This window comes from Centroberyx gerrardi, chromosome 5 (genome assembly GCF_048128805.1).
Source record: "Centroberyx gerrardi isolate f3 chromosome 5, fCenGer3.hap1.cur.20231027, whole genome shotgun sequence".
Taxonomy (NCBI): domain Eukaryota; kingdom Metazoa; phylum Chordata; class Actinopteri; order Beryciformes; family Berycidae; genus Centroberyx; species Centroberyx gerrardi.
The window spans coordinates 16300881-16317942 of NC_136001.1; the positions used below are offsets into that span (position 1 = coordinate 16300881).

The 17062-nt window shown below is 42.5% G+C and overlaps 3 protein-coding genes across 3 annotated transcripts in view; 2 read left to right on the forward strand and 1 right to left on the reverse strand.

Moving 5' to 3' along the window:
* Nucleotides 1-715: 715 nt before the first annotated feature.
* On the forward strand, nt 716-2997 carry mrto4 (MRT4 homolog, ribosome maturation factor). Its single transcript, XM_071895180.2, has 8 exons — nt 716-790; nt 1019-1077; nt 1183-1286; nt 1389-1470; nt 1571-1638; nt 1772-1923; nt 2062-2138; nt 2241-2997. Exons 1-8 carry the CDS (start codon nt 763-765, stop codon nt 2379-2381), a joined length of 711 nt encoding a protein of 236 aa, XP_071751281.1. The 5' UTR covers nt 716-762; the 3' UTR covers nt 2382-2997.
* On the reverse strand, nt 2983-7614 carry akr7a3 (aldo-keto reductase family 7, member A3 (aflatoxin aldehyde reductase)). Its single transcript, XM_071895178.2, has 7 exons — nt 7200-7614; nt 6151-6338; nt 5923-6027; nt 5336-5432; nt 4823-4922; nt 4520-4649; nt 2983-3308 (listed from the first exon to the last, which is right to left on the reverse strand). The coding sequence occupies exons 1-7, from the start codon at nt 7495-7497 to the stop codon at nt 3147-3149; spliced, it is 1080 nt and encodes a 359-aa protein (XP_071751279.2). The 5' UTR covers nt 7498-7614; the 3' UTR covers nt 2983-3146.
* A 1999-nt stretch (nt 7615-9613) lies between these two features.
* megf6b (multiple EGF-like-domains 6b) overlaps nt 9614-17062 on the forward strand; it is a 51555-nt gene continuing 44106 nt past the window's right edge. The window contains exons 1-3 of the mRNA XM_071895215.2: nt 9614-9705; nt 11382-11516; nt 12622-12731. Coding sequence (XP_071751316.2) covers nt 9614-9705; nt 11382-11516; nt 12622-12731 — 337 coding nt within the window. The remainder of the gene's footprint in view (nt 9706-11381; nt 11517-12621; nt 12732-17062) is intronic.

Below are 17062 nucleotides of genomic sequence, written 5' to 3' on the forward strand. Positions count from 1 at the left end.
AAATAGCTCTCAAACTTAATGGTTAACTAGCTATGTATTAAATATCCTCTCCCTTGAGAGTGATTCACTGCTGCACAGTGAATTTACACCGCGCCCTGTCATTCTACACATAGATGTAAAAATGGAGGAGGGAGGGCTATTCCCTGAAACCCTGTGACCCAGCACACACATGGACAACAGTTCATAATCTCCCACCTTTCCCCTAGAGCTGTCAGTGTCTTGATTGTTGTTCTGCTTGATGATTTGGCCTTTTCAAAATAGTTCAGTAGCCTGTACAGTGATTAACAGTGTCTAACCTTCTACTTCATGATGGACAATGAATTGTTTTTCATGTTCTTGTAGATACAAAAGTGTTATCCACTAAAATAATTGAAATACATTAATATGATCTAATTTATGATGTGTTGGATCACTCCCGAGTGAGTGCTTGTCCGACGAAGGCCAATAGTGTTGGTTAATCATCATTTTAGCACTTTGATTGTATAGGCCCTTTGTGCGCAGATAATAACGGAGAGATTATATTTACACACTGACAATAACTACATTTTAAATTAATTTACCCGATCTTTAATGAATTTTATTTAGAAAATAGCACCGAAGCAACACTCTTCTTGTATTGATCTAATTCATACATTAGCATTTCTCAGTGGCGTTACAATTTGTTCAGGCACGGCACGGTCAGCTTCACCGAACAGAAACATTTGGGGTCCTTTCACTTCACGTGTGCGTCTGTCTGTCTTCCCGACAACGTGAGAGAGAACCATGCCGAAGTCAAAGAGGGATAAGAAAAGTAGGCAAATACGTTAAAATTGCACAATATTTGAACATGTTAAGTGATTAAACGTATTGACTTGTCGCTTATTTGTGAGAACTGTCCTCGAAAACTGAAAACTAACTTAAATTGAGGTGGCAAGCTAACGTTAGCTTAACATGCTGGGGAAATAGCAATGCATTAAGGGATGCTCACTGTGCTGCTGGCTAGTAACTGACAAATGTTTTTTCATGATCTGTCCGTCAGTTTCGTTAACGAAAACAGTCAAGAAGGGGCTGGAAGCAAAGCAGGGCTTAATTGAGGAGGTAAGTGTTTTCTGCCCTTGTCTGCTGTCAATGAGGACATAACATTAGCTAGCAAATGCTACTTACAGGCGTAATCTAACAAAATTCCCTTCCTACCTTTTTCAGCTGCGGAAATGTGTGGACATCTACACGAATTTGTTTATATTTTCTGTGGCCAACATGAGGAATAACAAACTGAAAGACATCAGGACAGCATGGAAACACAGCAGGTAATGGGAAGACGAGCAGCCTGGTGATTTGACTGATTTATTTGTCCATGAATCTAGTTAGTTGGATGGCATAACGGTTCTGGACTGTCCTCTCTTCCACAGGTTCTTCTTTGGCAAAAACAAAGTCATGGTTGTTGCCCTAGGTAAAGGACAAACAGACGAATACAAAGATAATTTGCACAAGGTAGGCAAGACCTCAGGTGTGGTGCTGAGCCAGTGACTCACATTGTAACTACCATAGTCTGTTGCAAAGACTTCATCTTAATGTGCCTTTTAATGTGTAGGTCAGCAAGTATCTGCGAGGAGAAGTGGGTGTGTTGTTCACAAATAAAACAAAGGATGAGGTACAAGAGTAAGTACGCTTTCACTTCATACTTTCTCCTATGGCTGTTAAGAGAGATATATGCACTATTAGTCAGTGAATACACTGTATGTGTGATGCTCTGTGTTATTGATCCAGTCTCCAAATGATCTTCTATCCATAGGTACTTCAGTCATTTCAAAGAGATGGATTATGCGCGGGCAGGCAACCAGGCACAGATGGACGTCACACTGGATGAAGGACCCCTGGAGCAGTTTACTCACTCCATGGAGCCCCAGCTGAGGCAATTAGGACTTCCCACTGCACTCAAGAAGGGTACGATTAAACATGTTATGATTGACTGCTTTCTAACCTGAAAAATTACCTTTATCACACTCTCTCTTTTCATGCCATTTGACTGTGAAGCATGATACATGACGGTCACATTTTCATCAATTGTTTTGTATATCCTAGGAGTGGTGACGTTACTAAAAGACCATGATGTGTGCAAGGAGGGGGACACGCTAACGCCTGAGCAGGCTCGTATTCTGGTGAGTTCTTGACCGACCCACTTTGACTTGAGAAAAATAAAACGGTGAAATATTTGTGCTGTAGGGTGCTGACTGCTCAGACTTGCTTTCTTTTGTCCATAGAAACTCTTTGGTATTGAGATGGCGGAATTCAAAGTGCAGATCAAGTGCATGTGGAATTCACAAACAGGCGAGTTTGACAACTTTGCTGGGGAGGAATCGATGCAGGAGGATGACGATGAGGAGGAAGATGATGCAGAATGAAACTGTTGCAAAGGCGAGTTTCTACACACCTGTTTTTAAGTCATCTTTTTTGCCAGCCTTCAATAACAGAGGGACATTGAAACCAAACATCCTGACTGCCACTACTGTCCCTGGAATCTGTTGCGGTCTCTCTACTCTTTGTCCATTTTTCACCCAAAAGCATTCACTGGACTTCTGTCCTTGGGAATTTTATATTTGGACTGGATTGTTGATCAGTGAGCACCAATTTGTGGAGAGAACAGACTTAATGATCCTATACATGTATCATGTTGATGCCCCTTCATGTCCCATTCAGGAGTTTTTTTTTTTACTGTATGTGAATTCTTTACCATTCAGCCAACACAAATAAGAACCAGATATGGTTAATACTATCAGTTTGTGAAAAATACTGCTTTTCATTGATGTGATAAACATTTGACTGTCATTGTTTAGCAGTTTATTTAAGATGAAGACACAGCCTCCAGAAAAGGTTAGGTTTTTCCCTGAAAACACATCATCTAAATATGTCAATTGAACATTAACAATTAAGTGCTGTTAGCCATTAAAACATATAGGTCTACAATTGTTCCATTGATCAGAAAATGACATTGTTTCAAGTGGGATTTGTAAAATAAACTTGTCTCACTCTTTATTAACAAACTCTTAGAAACATTATGGAAAATCTTATTTGGTAGAAGGCAATTTATATAGATGTACTGTCATGATATTTGATTGGAACATCATGGAGATTTTGGCTCTATAGTGACAAATAGGGAGACGGGGTCTTCAGCGGAAGTAGTTTGGACACTCGTGGGCCACGAGGTCCCAGGCCTGTTTGAAGGCCTCCACCACTCTCTCGTCCAGAGGATCTTCCTCTGCAGCAGACATGTTTTGCTGAAGCTGCTCCATGCTAGACATGCCAATGATGACTCCATCTCCTACATCACCCTGCAATGGTCAAAGAGAAAGGGATGTTGTCAAACCACAACATGGTCTTGGAGATGCATTACACACAAAGTTAAGACATGGTAGCCTGACTGCACAATATTTTCCCTGCCAAGCAACGAGACAGCCTCTGACTGCATTATTTAGCAATTATTACCAATTTAGCTGATAACTGACCAAATAACCTACAATATTTTCAAAATCACATCCAATTAAGATGTGCCAACATAAATGTGGTCACTAATGCTCACAGACAGATGATGAATGAGTCATAAACATCAACATGGTCAAATCATAGCCAATTAAAATTATGGAAATGCAAACACTGATGTGAGGTGACAGTGGTGTGCAGACTGATACGGGCAGGGGTGAAAATCTAATGTGTCACTTGCTGTTGCCATGCTTCCCCCAGGAAGAAACTTTTGAGTATTTGCTTTTAAAAAATAATGTCTAGTGAGTTTTGTACAGTGGTGCATGTGCATACTCATTTAAGCACTCATTCAATCAGTATTAATATTTATGAATTATACAACAATTTCGCCTATTGCACTATTATATCAATGAGTCTATTCACAATTCTTTGGGGTCCAAAGACCATTAAGAATTTCAGACTAAACTGCTCTAGGAAGCTGAAAGTGAAGAGTGCAGTTTGAGAATAACTGGAGTGATTAGGCCTGGGTTTAAAATTGTGTTAGGCAGCCCTAATAGTTGCATCTCATAACTAACACGCTGGATAAGAGAATAAGGCAAGCATGTCAGCATTTCATGGAGAGGATGAAAACATTTGCCTTAAATGCTCACTGCTGACCAGTGGAAGCTCCTGAAGAGAAGTAAGGCATGCGCTACTGTAAGCAAACATTACAGGGTTGAATGCAAACAGTGGAAATACTGCAGTATAAAGTGCCTTCAGACTAGTCATATGCCCCTTTTAGCTTACAGCTCCTCATGTTTTCAGTGTTAGAAATGCACTTTGGAAATTCTATCTCAGTCTTTCAATCTGAAAAGGGCACCTTGGACAAAAAGGGCAGAGTGAATCTTGTTTTATTTCAAGTCCAGTGACATCATCTACATTGAGTAAATGCATTAAAACGCAGAGTGAGATGCCTAGTTTTTTCAGACTCTAATCTCACTTTTATAAATCCCCATAGCAAATAGTTATACAGTATAATCTCAGTGTTCATACTACTGCATGAATACATGCACAGCAGAGTTACCTTGAGCTGGGAGTGGTGGTACATCCAGCGTATGGCAGCAGAAGTCATAGTGGGTTTCTCTGAGCCGTACGCCGTGTCCAACGCCTTCACAACCAAATCTATTGCCTGGAAATGGCTCTGCTTCCAGTATCTGCCACAGAACATGAGGCCAGATAGGATTACCATACTTTCTGTTCTGTTCTTTTTTTGGCACAAATAAATGTGCATAGGCAGAGAGACACTGAAAACATCATCAGCAACAACATAATAAAACAAACTGCTTTCTTCTGAAAGAAATTCAAAATTAGTCAGTTGGTCTTTCACCTGTCCCTGTACGCTCCGGCCCAGCTGTTGCCAAAGAATCGTCCTGCAGGCTGGGAACCATCTTTGTCTTCATAATGATATTTCCCTGTCAGAAGACCGCCTGGCAGAACAGGAGAGGTGTCAAGGACATGACATCTGTTACATTATTATCCTATTATAGAACAATGTATAGCTGAAGAAAGCTCAGCTTATGTTATATGTAGAATGTCATCTTGGTTATACTCATTAGGATTATGATTCACTCTTCAACACTTTGTCAGTCAAAAAAATAGATTGCATGCTATATTTTGGAGGAAAAAAATGTCACCTGATGTTCTTTGTCAATATTTAAAAAACACAGATGATTACATCCTCTAAAACGTTGATATTTTGCAATTAAAGAGCTTAAGATAACTTATAAATTCAATACTATTCTTCGAGAATAGGTATCACATTATTCCAATAGTGAGTATCTCATTTTGGAATTAAAGTATTCACACTGTGACTGCAGGAGTCAGATATACAGTACAGTACCTGCTAGTGGGTTGTACGCATAGAATCTGATTCCGAAGTATCTGAGACATGGCAGCAACTCTGTCTCAACCTGCCTTGTAGTGGCGTTGTACATTCCCTGTGAATGGTTACAGTTTAGGTTAGGTATTATGGGATGGTTCCGAACTGAAAAGTAAAACAGTAATAATATAATCATTTGTATAGCACTTGTCAAAATGCAGGAACAAAGCACACTGCAAAGAAGTAAATAAAATCGAAAAAAAAAGATCAAATCAAAAGTGAAAAGTAAAGAGCAATGTAAGCAAAGCAAGAAAGAAAGAAAGCAAAAAAGACAGCAAATAATAGGAGGACAAGAACAAATGAGAAAAGATTATTATGTTAAAGCAAGACTATAAAAGTGAGTTTTAAGAAGTGATTTAACCGGCTGAAGTTTCAAAGTCTAGGAGCTCAGATAGTAAACGCATGGCCACCTTTTGTTTCCACCCAAAATAATGTTATATGGATATTATTGGTTTATGGAAGTAAGCATGGATTGAAAATGTGAATAAAACCAGTCGAATAAAATGGCAGTTTGATTGCTGAAGAATGTCATAATTGTGCGGGAATACCTGATACACTGTGGGAGCAATCCAGTTGTTGTGTCTGCAGATGCTCACAATTTCAGCCACTTCCCATGATGCATAGTTTGATAAGCCAAACTCCTTGAATTTCCCCTGAAAGTAACATATGTTAACATTAAATCTTACTTCACAAGCACGCACGTATTTCAACATGCTCAGTACAGTATCGTCAAATCATTTTGTAGTGTCTATAAGGTAAGTTGCTGGTCTCTGTACCTCTTTGTGGAGTTCATTGCAGGCTCTAAGGGTATCCTGGATCGGGTTTTGGTGATCAGGGGCATGGAGATAGAAAAGGTCCACAGAGTCCGTACGCAGCCTCTTGAGGGAGGTTTCCAGCTGGGAGCGCACACTCTCTGGCTTCAGTGTCTTCCCATCCCAGGGGTTGGCCTTGGTGGCTAGGCTTACTGCCATACAGAAGTTGAAAAAGATTAAGTATAAAGCAAATGCAGTTATTAGCAGGATTGTCCCAGCAAACTGAGCCTCATATTTGCTTGTTTGTTGAGTTATTGTTGGAGCTGTTGCACAGAATGCAGACGCCCCGTTTCAGTTTTTTACTACATCTGAAAATAGTCAAACCAGAGCCAAGATGATGGGAGCAAGATTTCCAACTTGAAGACTGTTGGTGGGGACGTGAACTAGGTCTGGTCCAGCCTCCATCTGGTTCCAGGAAGTGTTTTTATTATGCAGTTTTGACATCATTCTGACAACACTGGGTAAATGCTAATATACTGTATGGATCCACATGGAACCATCTTTTATGTAATCGTGCTAAAATGGGAGGTAAAACAAAATGTTCTCGAATACAGCGACTGTTATGTTTATCTGAGACAAACTAGAACAACTAGCAATACAATTTTTCCTGTGCAGACTAAAACCAAACTGTCCTCCCTAGACAGACTTTGAAAGGGGATTACCAGTGAAAGTATGGTTATGACAGATGATTAGCACTGAAGGGTAGTTCCCAAAACCCATAACTACAAATGGGAATGTGTCCGATAACTGATCAGTAAATACATGTGTGTAGGTGTGTTTAAGTTGTGGATTGGTGGGCATAGGTATCAGAGATGGACTGGTGGTGTGTGGACAAGTGGAAAGTGGAGGGGGGGGTGGGGGGGTGGCAGAGTCAGCTACTGTGCCCAGGACCCATAATTCCTAGCTACGCACCTGGTTTCAGGTGGTCACCCGCCAGAAGAGGGGCAGTTTAACCCTAAAATGAGCAAAGAGTTTACACCCTCCCTCTTCCCTTGAACGAACGTGAGTGATACCTGTTGCAGGGAGATCCATGCCCCCTATGATTGTCTCTGACTGTCCATCCATGTACATAAAGGCTGTGTCCACCTCGGTGTGACCCCGCTGCAGGAACGACTTCACCATCTCCAGGCTCGTGTCGGCGTCAGCTCGCCCCCCAAACGCCATGGTTCCCAGCAGGGAAATGGGCCGTTTAGCCTGAGAAGACGACATGTTTCGACGGGCAACAAACGCGGGTAAATGCGTGAACACGTCCTTGATAATGTGACTCTGTCGGAGTGTGCACAGTCCTGCTGTTATTATTGCTCGCTGCATGCTACAGGAAGATGACGGGGGTTAAAGGTCGCACTGGAAGTAATAGGGAGCGTCATAAAGTTACTTGGCAAGTTTTAAACCGGACGTACGTTGGATGCTCGATTGCTGGGCTTTTTTTTCTTTCTTTTTTTTAAGCAAAACAGGCTGTTGAAGCAGTGCAAAGTTCGTTTACTGTTTGCTATCAGTGTTTCCTGTTCCTGTCTTTTAGCCAACTGGTTAATATTTCTTTAGGTCTTTTCGTTGTGTCACCCAACGAGAACTTGCCATATTCCCTTGGTGTAAGTCTTATGTTAACCACAAGGTGTCAGCAAACCATAATTTTTACAAAGGGTGTATGAGCCGCAGTAATGAGCTCAGGCATGTAGCCCAGTGAAAAGTTGGTTACCAGTGCGTTCCTTTTGTCTTTTCACTCCATACCATACAGCCAATTTTTCCACAGTCATAAATAACACCCTTCGTGTGTGTGTGTGTGTGTGTGTGTGTGTGCGTGTGTGTGTGTGTGTGAGAGAGAGAGAGAGAGAGAGAGAGCTTGTTCCAGATTATAACAGGGTGTTATGACAAAAAAACAAAACAAACACAGCTTCCAGGTAAAACATGTCATATTTTGACGGTGAACCTGTTTTCACCACTTATACTTATATCACCGTTCGTCAGCCCGGAGTGAGCTAGGTCAAAGTGGGGTCCGGGAACCTGTAGGGGTCCTGGACGCGGGATTCAGGGCCCCCGAAGTAAAATGAAGAATTGAAGAATGAAGAATTTCTTTAGCCTACTAATTAGAGGTTAGTGCCATGGGAGAATGGTTGTTTGATCATACTTACAGTGTAGGCAGTTGTCTATTGTCTAATATGTAGGCTAGACTATGTATTCGTGGGTATTTGATATGAAAATGCTTGGGAACCCCTAAGCTAAAGCAACATTTCTCCCCGACACTATACGGAGCATGGTTATAGCGATGACCCGCGAAAGCTTTGGGTCGTGAACACACATGCATGCAATGAAGGCTTTGTTTGGAGAGCAGCAGTAATTCAGTCCTGATCGTCTGACCCTTTGACCGCGTCATCAGCTGTCTGCCCTGCAGAGTGACCACTGCAGCCCCCCGCCCTTCCTCTATAACTCAAAGGGGTAATATATCACTCCATTTTCCTAGATGGTCATGTCAACCATGAACAAGACTATAGTAATCCTATGATAAATTGTAGAAGGTTACTATACAAATGTCATACTAAAACTATAAGTCCCTATTGGTATATAGGAGACAAACAGAATACAATAAAGTACTATAAATACACTGTAAACGTACTATTGAGTAGCCTACCACTGACACATGTCCCTATCGGAATATTATAGGGACTTTTCTTTAGGGTTTTTCTGTGAGGATCAGTTCTAAAATAAATAGGAAATAAAATATCAGCAATAATTTCACCAAAGTTGCTTTTATATCATTAACCTACAATATCTCATTCCTAAGAAGTGAGTATCCTGCATTTCCCCCCAGAGAATGTCTGATGCGAATACGAAACACTCATTTTCATCATTTTCATTTCAACATTTTCATCAATTAAGCAAGGAAATCCAGAAGCGGTGAAACTTGGATCATCATCTTGGCTCGACGCTTTTATAAACGGGAGAGAAGACGGCGAATGCGAAGTGTGTGTGTGTGTGTGTGTGTGTGTGTCTTTGTCTTTCACAAGCTCTGAATAGATGGCACCCTGTGCTTGTGCATCCTCCCCCAACCCCTGCCATCATTACCAAGTCAATGGAAGCAGAAGTAGGCTACTCAGTTTCCACAAGTTTCGCACGCGCGTCAGTTGAACATCTGCAGTGAAGGAGCGTAGGTGAGCTGCAGTGTGGTCAGTGTCACACACCGGCTGCGCACGGGACGCGTTACATGTAGCCTAATGGCTGTGTCATTTTTGGAAGGTGTTGGTCATTTCCAAGCAATAGATCCTGTACGCGCCTTTTAACTTTCTTCAAGTTGACTGCTCGGATTTTTCTTTTGTTGTTGTTATTTATTGGGAAAACCCCTGTGTAAACATGTTGATTTTATACCCATGAATGAGTTCGCAAGTAATTCGTGATTTTAAAAAAAAAAATTGTATTCCAAGAAGACGACAAAATGGATAGTATTATTTTTTCATTTTTCCTTATATTTATTAAAGAGGCTCACGCATCCCGTTATGGCATTGCCAACAACCTTCAACCTTATATGTGAGTAACCTGTTTTATATCCTGTTATTTATTTATTCTTTTTTTTACTTAACTATACAATGTCCCTATGCTTTGAAGGTGATATTTACTCTTCACTTTAAATAAAATTGTTTGTTTTTTTACAGCGTCACATTTCCTTTAAAGCTGCAGCAAACTCTGATCTGTGGTTTACCTGTGCATGCATAAACTTGTGGTGAAAGAGTCAGACGCAAACTCAAAGTCATAGGACAGACGGATCTAAAGAAACACTTTGTCTCAAGGCTGTTTTTCTTCCACATTTCTTAGAGGCATGAAGCAGCAGCAGGATGACAGGTCTATTTTGTAGATGCTGGAGGATTCAATTTGCTTGTGTGCTGCTTTCATTATGATCTTTATTGGCTCCCTTGATATGACTATAATTTACATGATTATATATTACCTCCCTGATGCTGCATTCCTAACTCAGCCAGTTGGTGTTTGTGTTAAACCCCTGAGAGTGAAGAGCCAGTGAGTGTGACAGGTATTTTAAACCTGAGAATAATAAATTAAGGGTTTGAATAATTCAAAATGAAGTTTAGTTTATCCCTTGTGGCTCTGCTGTAATACAGGGTCTTTCTCTGGCAAGTCTACGTACAACTTGATGTGATGGAGATGGCTATTGTTTACTACATCAGCAGCTGTAGGTTATCTTACAGATCCTGTGCTAGACAAAAAAAACTCCATATGATGAGAGGGTGTGAAGACCTGCTGCACTCTCAGTCCTTGGAGAGTTACCAAAGGACTAAATGTTTGAAAGATCATGTTGCACTTTGAGACTGTTTTAGAGACGTCTGTGCAACGCAGGGAATGGTGCGAAGACATCAATAGCACCTCAGGCTGCCTGTTAACCCAGACGCACTATTGTGTGCAGGGGGAAAAAAACATCATAGCTGAAAGTTTACCTCATTGTACCTGGGGTGAAAATATACCTGGCTCCTCTTCCTGATATTGAATATCATATGCACACCTGAAAACACGCATGTCCTACAATATCCAGTTAAAAAATGATAAATCTTTAATGTGTATTGTCTGGGAAATTGTTACTTGAAAATGTTGTTGGAAAATGTTTTATTAGTTCCAGAGATTGTATTTCATATGCTTTTGTTTCCCATGGATTCCTTCTCATATTTACAAACTTTTTGATATATCTTTTCTGGTTTGGAATTTCTTTTTTACAGTTGGAGTTAGGAATTGAAAAGCAAAGAGAAACTCCTTGCCACTTTTATGCCCCCCACCCCTCTAGTATCCCCCCCCCCCCCCCCCCCCCCCCACACACACACACACACACACACACCCCTAAAAGCCTTTCAGGTAACACATTTCAAACGAATATTGGGCTTAGGTTTAACTGCAGGTAGTATCTTGTGCTTTGCAGCTTAGCGTTCTGAAGGGTGAGGTATGAGGAATTCCCCCTAAGTCTTTAAAAATTCCAAAACCAGGCAACATAACCAGCCTGACATTTTCAACACAGGTAATGCCCTCACAGGCATTACATCGCTGATGACTAGAAAATGCCTCGCGAAATCTTTGTCCATCTATCTTCACTCCCAACATTTCCCACAACCCTCATAAATTGCTCTGCTTGCAATCTGTACATCTGTAAAACACTGCAGAACATTTTGACAAGTTAAGTATTTTTTACCGCTGTTTTGTTCCAGGCCCAATGTATGTGTGGAGAGGGAGGTGACGCTGGTTGCCCAGAGGCAGCCATGTGTGCAGGCCTTCACACGCATGGTCAAAGTGTGGAAGCAAGGCTGCCTGGGACAGACTTGGTGCATGGGATATGAAAGGAGGTGAGTACTGCACCTCATTTGTAGTCTGTCTCTCCATCTGTCTCCTCACCTATGTTCTCACCCTTTCTGGAGTCAACACCTCCGGCTCTGTCATTTACAAACACTTCCATCCTCACCTGGAGGCTATGCAGTGCTCTGCTGATTAAGTTGTTGCTCGAGTAAAGCTTTCCTGTGACTGGGTTTGAATAGTGCAGTTCTTATATCTGTTTCCACAGGTTTTAAGTCATTTACCCAAAGAAACTCTAACAGAGAGGGCATCACCCTTCACCTAACATCTCTAAGCAATATCTGACAGGAGGAGATCTCAGCCCCCACTTCTCCCCTTTCCTCTTTATCTCTCTCTCTCTCTCGTTCTGTAATCAAGGGCTTTGAGCCTCTCATGCAGTTAAGTGCAAGGTGTAGCCCTCCACTTCAGTGGGGTTACCAGCTATTTAACACACAGGCGTCTCCGGAGCCTGCATACCTTTGAGGGAGAGTCCTAGTGCTTCTCAGACTGTCTCTGTGAGTCACTCACTGCAGTTTCAGGAGAGTTTCTCACTGTGCTGCTCACGCTCGCTTTCTCCGTATATTTACCTTGTTACAAAATCAAAGACTGCTTTGAAGGCAGCCAAGGCCACAATTACTTGCCGTAAACAAAACATTTTTCCACGACGCGTAATGACTGTGGAGCAATGAGAGGGGTCCCAAAGTAGAGGGATAGACATGGGAGTCTGAAGTAGAGTCTGCCAGTCTCGCACGGTGGAACACACTGACTTAAAAGTCTGGGGAAATGTTTGCCGGTTATTATACTGCATGTGACTTTAAAGGGTAGGAGTCGTTTGAGCAGATTTTTTCCTAATCCATTCTGCCACATCAAGCATTAGAACTTAAATGTCCCACTGAAAAATTATTCACTCAGCTAATCATAACACACACGTACGTGCAGACACTCACACACACTTACACACACACACACACACACACACAAACACTACTATCTTACCATTAGATCCTACATCCTAAAATTTCCCTTCTGTGTTGTTTGTCAGTCCATGTATTTTTTAGTCATGTTTCATAACTAAGGCTTGATTGAAAGTTTTTAACTTCATGTTTGTCGTGATAACAGGACGGCATACTACACCGCATACAGGCAAGTGTACAGGCAGGATTATCAGACTGTGTACAAGTGTTGCCCTGGATGGTCTCAACTCAATGGAGAAGCTGGTTGTCTGTATCGTAAGTATTTTTTATGTTTTTCCATTTTTCTATCTCTTGATATTCAATTTCTTTATCAAAAAATCACCAAAAATTCACCAAGTGTTTCAGTGATTGTAATTCTATTTTTGTGCAAAAGAGAGAGGGGATGTGGTTAAGTTTCAAGTATGTTTATTAAGTCTAAAGGCAATATGTCGTGGGAGTTTGCCTGACTCAACAGGAGGGGAAGTGATACTTGATAGGCTGGTAGGAGGCAGGGCAAACATCAAACATCACCTCACCCTGGGCACAAAACTCTGAATGGAAGGGTTTTTAGGGAAAGGTCAAGAGGTGCTTCGCCCATACAGATTTCTCAGCAGCTGTTATCAGTCAGTGCCATGTCCACAGTACTACTTCTGTTGTTACAACAGTCCCACAAAGTTTAGATGTGGATGCGAGGTGAAAATTCTTCAGTGTTGAATGTTGGAAAAAACTGTTGAAATTGGTTCTGAAATCGGATTTACAATGTAAAGTCTACAAAGTCTTGTTCTACATTCAGCAAAAAAACAATTATGATCTCAGAGACATGTTTAAATGCTGAGTGACCTGACTAGAGTTAATCCCCTTTATACTTTTGGCACAGGCACATTTGGCCCGGCAATGCTCCTGTATTTCCCTAAGATAGATGGGCCTGCCTGGCAGTCAGACAGATTTTGCTTGGCTGGACAGGTACTTCTCAGTGTAAAGCAGAGTTCTAAATGTCCACATTCCCTGTCTAGCTGTGGTCCCATGGTTGAATCTTGGCTCTCAGCCACATAGTCATGCCACTCATCCAATTCAGAGGTGTGTTACTAGTACATGGCAGTGCAGGTCAGAGGCTTGCACTACAGATCTGAATACAGACTAGCCCCAGTATCCCAACCAGTCACAGTCTACGTCCCCAGAACAATAACTATCAACTCAGAGAGGAGAGACCACCCACTGATAAGCACAAAAAGAAGAAAGCAAAATAAACGTGAATCTGCCCACTGTAGTTCTAATCCAAGAGTCCATGGATGGAAAAGTTGTAGGTAACAGCAGAGCAGAGCTTGTATGGGTCATACTGGGGCTGCAGCAGCTCATCTCCTTGTGGATAAGCTTAGCTCCACACCGCTGAGACCAAGCAGCCCCCTTTGATGGGATTTTACAGCCACTGATCCACATCGCATAGCCTGCATACCTTAGACAGCACCCTTGGCAAAGCCCTCCTGTAAACAGCTTGGACGTCACTGTCCCCACGGCAGCCTGACAAGAAAGCTCCCACTTCCCTATCCTCCATGCCCAGCCTGGTGCCACCCCATGTGCTCAGAGCCCAGCCTTCACACCCCCAGTACAGGCACTCTCTCTGGGATAGGCGGCTGATGAGAAGTGGCTGGGATGGGGAGCGGGAGATGATCCCCTGGATGTGCCTTTCATCAGTGTCTCATTATGGCATCTCTGCTCTCCTCAAAGCGCTCTTTGTCTCTAGGGAGAAGGTTACAGTATTAAATTATACAGGGGAACATTAGGCTGTCTGCTCTGCAACGAGCCTGGTTTGTTTTAAAACACACATAAAGAAATGTCTTAAGAGGCATTCCTCAGCGCTGCCCAGTGTCCCCCCTCACTTAAGTCGAAGGGGTTTTGTTTCTCTTTTCGCGTGACAATGTCTGCTCTCTTCGACGTGAGGCAGGGCTTTTATCTCTGTAACTGAAGACGTGGCAGCACTTTGAGATGGGACAAACTAATCACCCTTTTCTCTGAGCCATTGAACCAGGATAAAAGGAAGCTCACACTACAATCCTCCCTCTCCCACTCCTGCGCACTTAGCTGTGTGCTATCTGCACTGTTCCTCATTCAGCACAATTCAATCTGTGTGACTGTTTTCAACAGTGCCTACAACATCCAAAAGGAAAAAATCAGCTTTGTAGGAGGCATGGTAAAATGTACAGCTTTAGCAAATCCTCTGAAATCCCGAAAGAGAGAGGGAGATGGGAATGCTTTGTGTTGAGATAGCGATTTGGTGTCTGGCACCTGTGAGGTCTCTTTCTCTCTCGCGTTCTCTCTCTCTCCCTTTTTCTGTGTGTGTGTGTACGCGCAAGTGTGTGTGTTCCCTAATAAAATGTCAATGTAAGCTAATTAGGCTAATGACCAGTGGTTATTGTGAGGCAGTTGAGCGGAATTGAGTATCTAATCAAGTTGTAGAAACAGCCTGCATGGTGGCTGGGAAGTGGCTGCAGTGACTCGACCCCCCCCCCCCCCCTCCCAGCCCTCTCTCTCTCTCTCTCTCTCTCTCTCTCTCCTTTGGATCACCTGTGTTTCTTCTCTCTCTCTCTATCCTCCCATTGCAGTTGTACAGTCCAGATGTAGACCCCTCATCCAATATTGCAGAGTCTCTGGCCTCAATTGTTGTGCTCTCCAGCATTCTTTGCTTGGCATAATTAGTCACATATTTGGAGAAAGAATGCCAAATCACTGCAAATATCTGGTTATTGTCACAGCTTGTTCCACTATTTTTTACCCCTCCCCTTATTTTCTATATCTTCCTGTTTACTATCATCTAATTATGAAGCTTTTGGAGTTTTCCACTGACACGATAGCATGGATTCCAAGTTCTACGAAGTTCAGGGATTCAAAGATTTTACAACATGATTAGAATGGACAAAGAATGCACAAAGAAGGAGAGTCACACTGAAGGCCTTTTAAAGTCACAGTCCTTGTACAATGTATGTACAATACTGCTAGATACTAGAAATGCAAATGTTCTACAGAGATCTTAGAGCCACATCTATTCAAATCCTTACTAAAGATTCAATGGAAGGTCCTTTTTGTCTGAAAGTCAGTCCGCAGGCGACCAAGGAAGTGCATGCAGAATGCAATGTTTGATTGAAAAACCCCAGAGTGCAACTGAGTTGACTGATTGAAATTCGCTACTTTTGTGTGTTTTGAAAAGACTCCAATTGGCTTGATGACTATCTGGGTCTCTTGAAAGTGTAGAGCTCTTGACTTGGCGGTGGCATTCAGAGCGACTTCCTCCTCTTAAGCGTTTTGAGAGCCGCTCAGTCAATGAGCAAAATTACCTCAGCGAGTAGCCACTGGCTGGGTGAGAATGGATGGGGCTAGTCGGGAGTGGAAGCGGGCAGTTATGTTGATTGACGGCAACAATAAGCTTTGTGACAGGGGCTGAGGAGCAGGGACAATGGCTCCTCCAGTTTGTCGTCCTCGTTAACTGCTGAATAGGAACTGGCCCCCTTTTGTGGTGGGACCAGGCTGGCGAAGGTAGCTAGACCCAGTAGCCGGAATAGAGGAAACGGTCAACTGTCTGTCCATGGGTGGTCTTTGTGTGTGTGTAGTGGGACACAGCAATGACTATGTCAGTGGTCCTGAGGACTACACAGTGCATAACTCAACACAAACACAGACACAGACCCAGAAACACACAGAAATGGACCAAAACTGGCCAACTCAGGCATGACATGGTGTAATTGAGATTGTTTGGTCATCGCTGTAAACCATAAATATAGCAACAAAATATTGCCGCAGGTTACACTGAAATATTTCAGGCAATAAGGCTTGGTTTAATCATTCCTAGTTGGTCTGAGAAACATCCATATCATTATCTTGTCTGATCCATGTCTGTGGTACATTTGAGAGGAAAAGTGAGAAAGTGTATCATGTAAGTAGGCCAACTACCACCCATGTGAGGTCAGGGAGGGTTATCTCCACAAAGTTCTCTGTCTGTGATGTGACTGAAAGTCTTATTTATCTGGCCCTGCTACCAGGCACTCACCCTCATCTTCTCATCCTCCCACATGGAAATAATAAGTCCCTCCTGAGGATCTCCCTCTCAAATTAATCTGTAATATATACCTAGACATATGATTTAGGGCACAACAAATGCTCCAGATATTCTAAATGCAGGCTGTTAAATGCCAGGAATTTTTTTCCCAAGCATAATTGTTCTTGGTCAAACTGTTCCTGGGACTTACTCAAATGGTATTTGGAGTCTTTCAGAGAAAACTGTCGAAGACCATCTGACACAGCTGCCCCCAGCGTTCCCTGGTTTTCACAAAAACCCTTTGAAATGACACATTCCTCTGCATAGCAAAACATGATTTGTTGCCTCAAAATACAGAGCTAGGCTCTGCGCGTACCAATTATGGCACCAAACGGAGTCCAGAGCGTAGGCTTTTGTGTCTGCGAATTGCCCTAAATGTGGTCTCACTCTGGGGGTTAAACAGATCGACGGAGCCTAAGCAAACACAGGCCTGCCTCTGTTTTGATGTGGTCGTCCCTTCAGAAGCTGAACGGGTGCCACCTGCTCATTGGTTTTCAGTGTCCGGCGCGAGTCGCTGACC

Bases quoted from the DNA above. Each gene is read 5' to 3' on its own strand.
- mrto4 (XM_071895180.2), top strand. From the start codon at position 763: ATGCCGAAGTCAAAGAGGGATAAGAAAA. The intron at 1,639-1,771 runs GTAAGTACGCTT...TTCTATCCATAG, and splicing joins ACAAAGGATGAGGTACAAGA to GTACTTCAGTCATTTCAAAG. The intron at 2,139-2,240 runs GTGAGTTCTTGA...TTTTGTCCATAG, and splicing joins CTGAGCAGGCTCGTATTCTG to AAACTCTTTGGTATTGAGAT.
- akr7a3 (XM_071895178.2), bottom strand. From the start codon at position 7,497: ATGCAGCGAGCAATAATAACAGCAGGACTGTGCACACTCCGACAGAGT. The intron at 6,339-7,199 runs GTATCACTCACG...TCTGTATGGCAG, and splicing joins CATGGATCTCCCTGCAACAG to TAAGCCTAGCCACCAAGGCC. The intron at 5,433-5,922 runs GTATTCCCGCAC...AACCATTCACAG, and splicing joins TTGCTCCCACAGTGTATCAG to GGAATGTACAACGCCACTAC.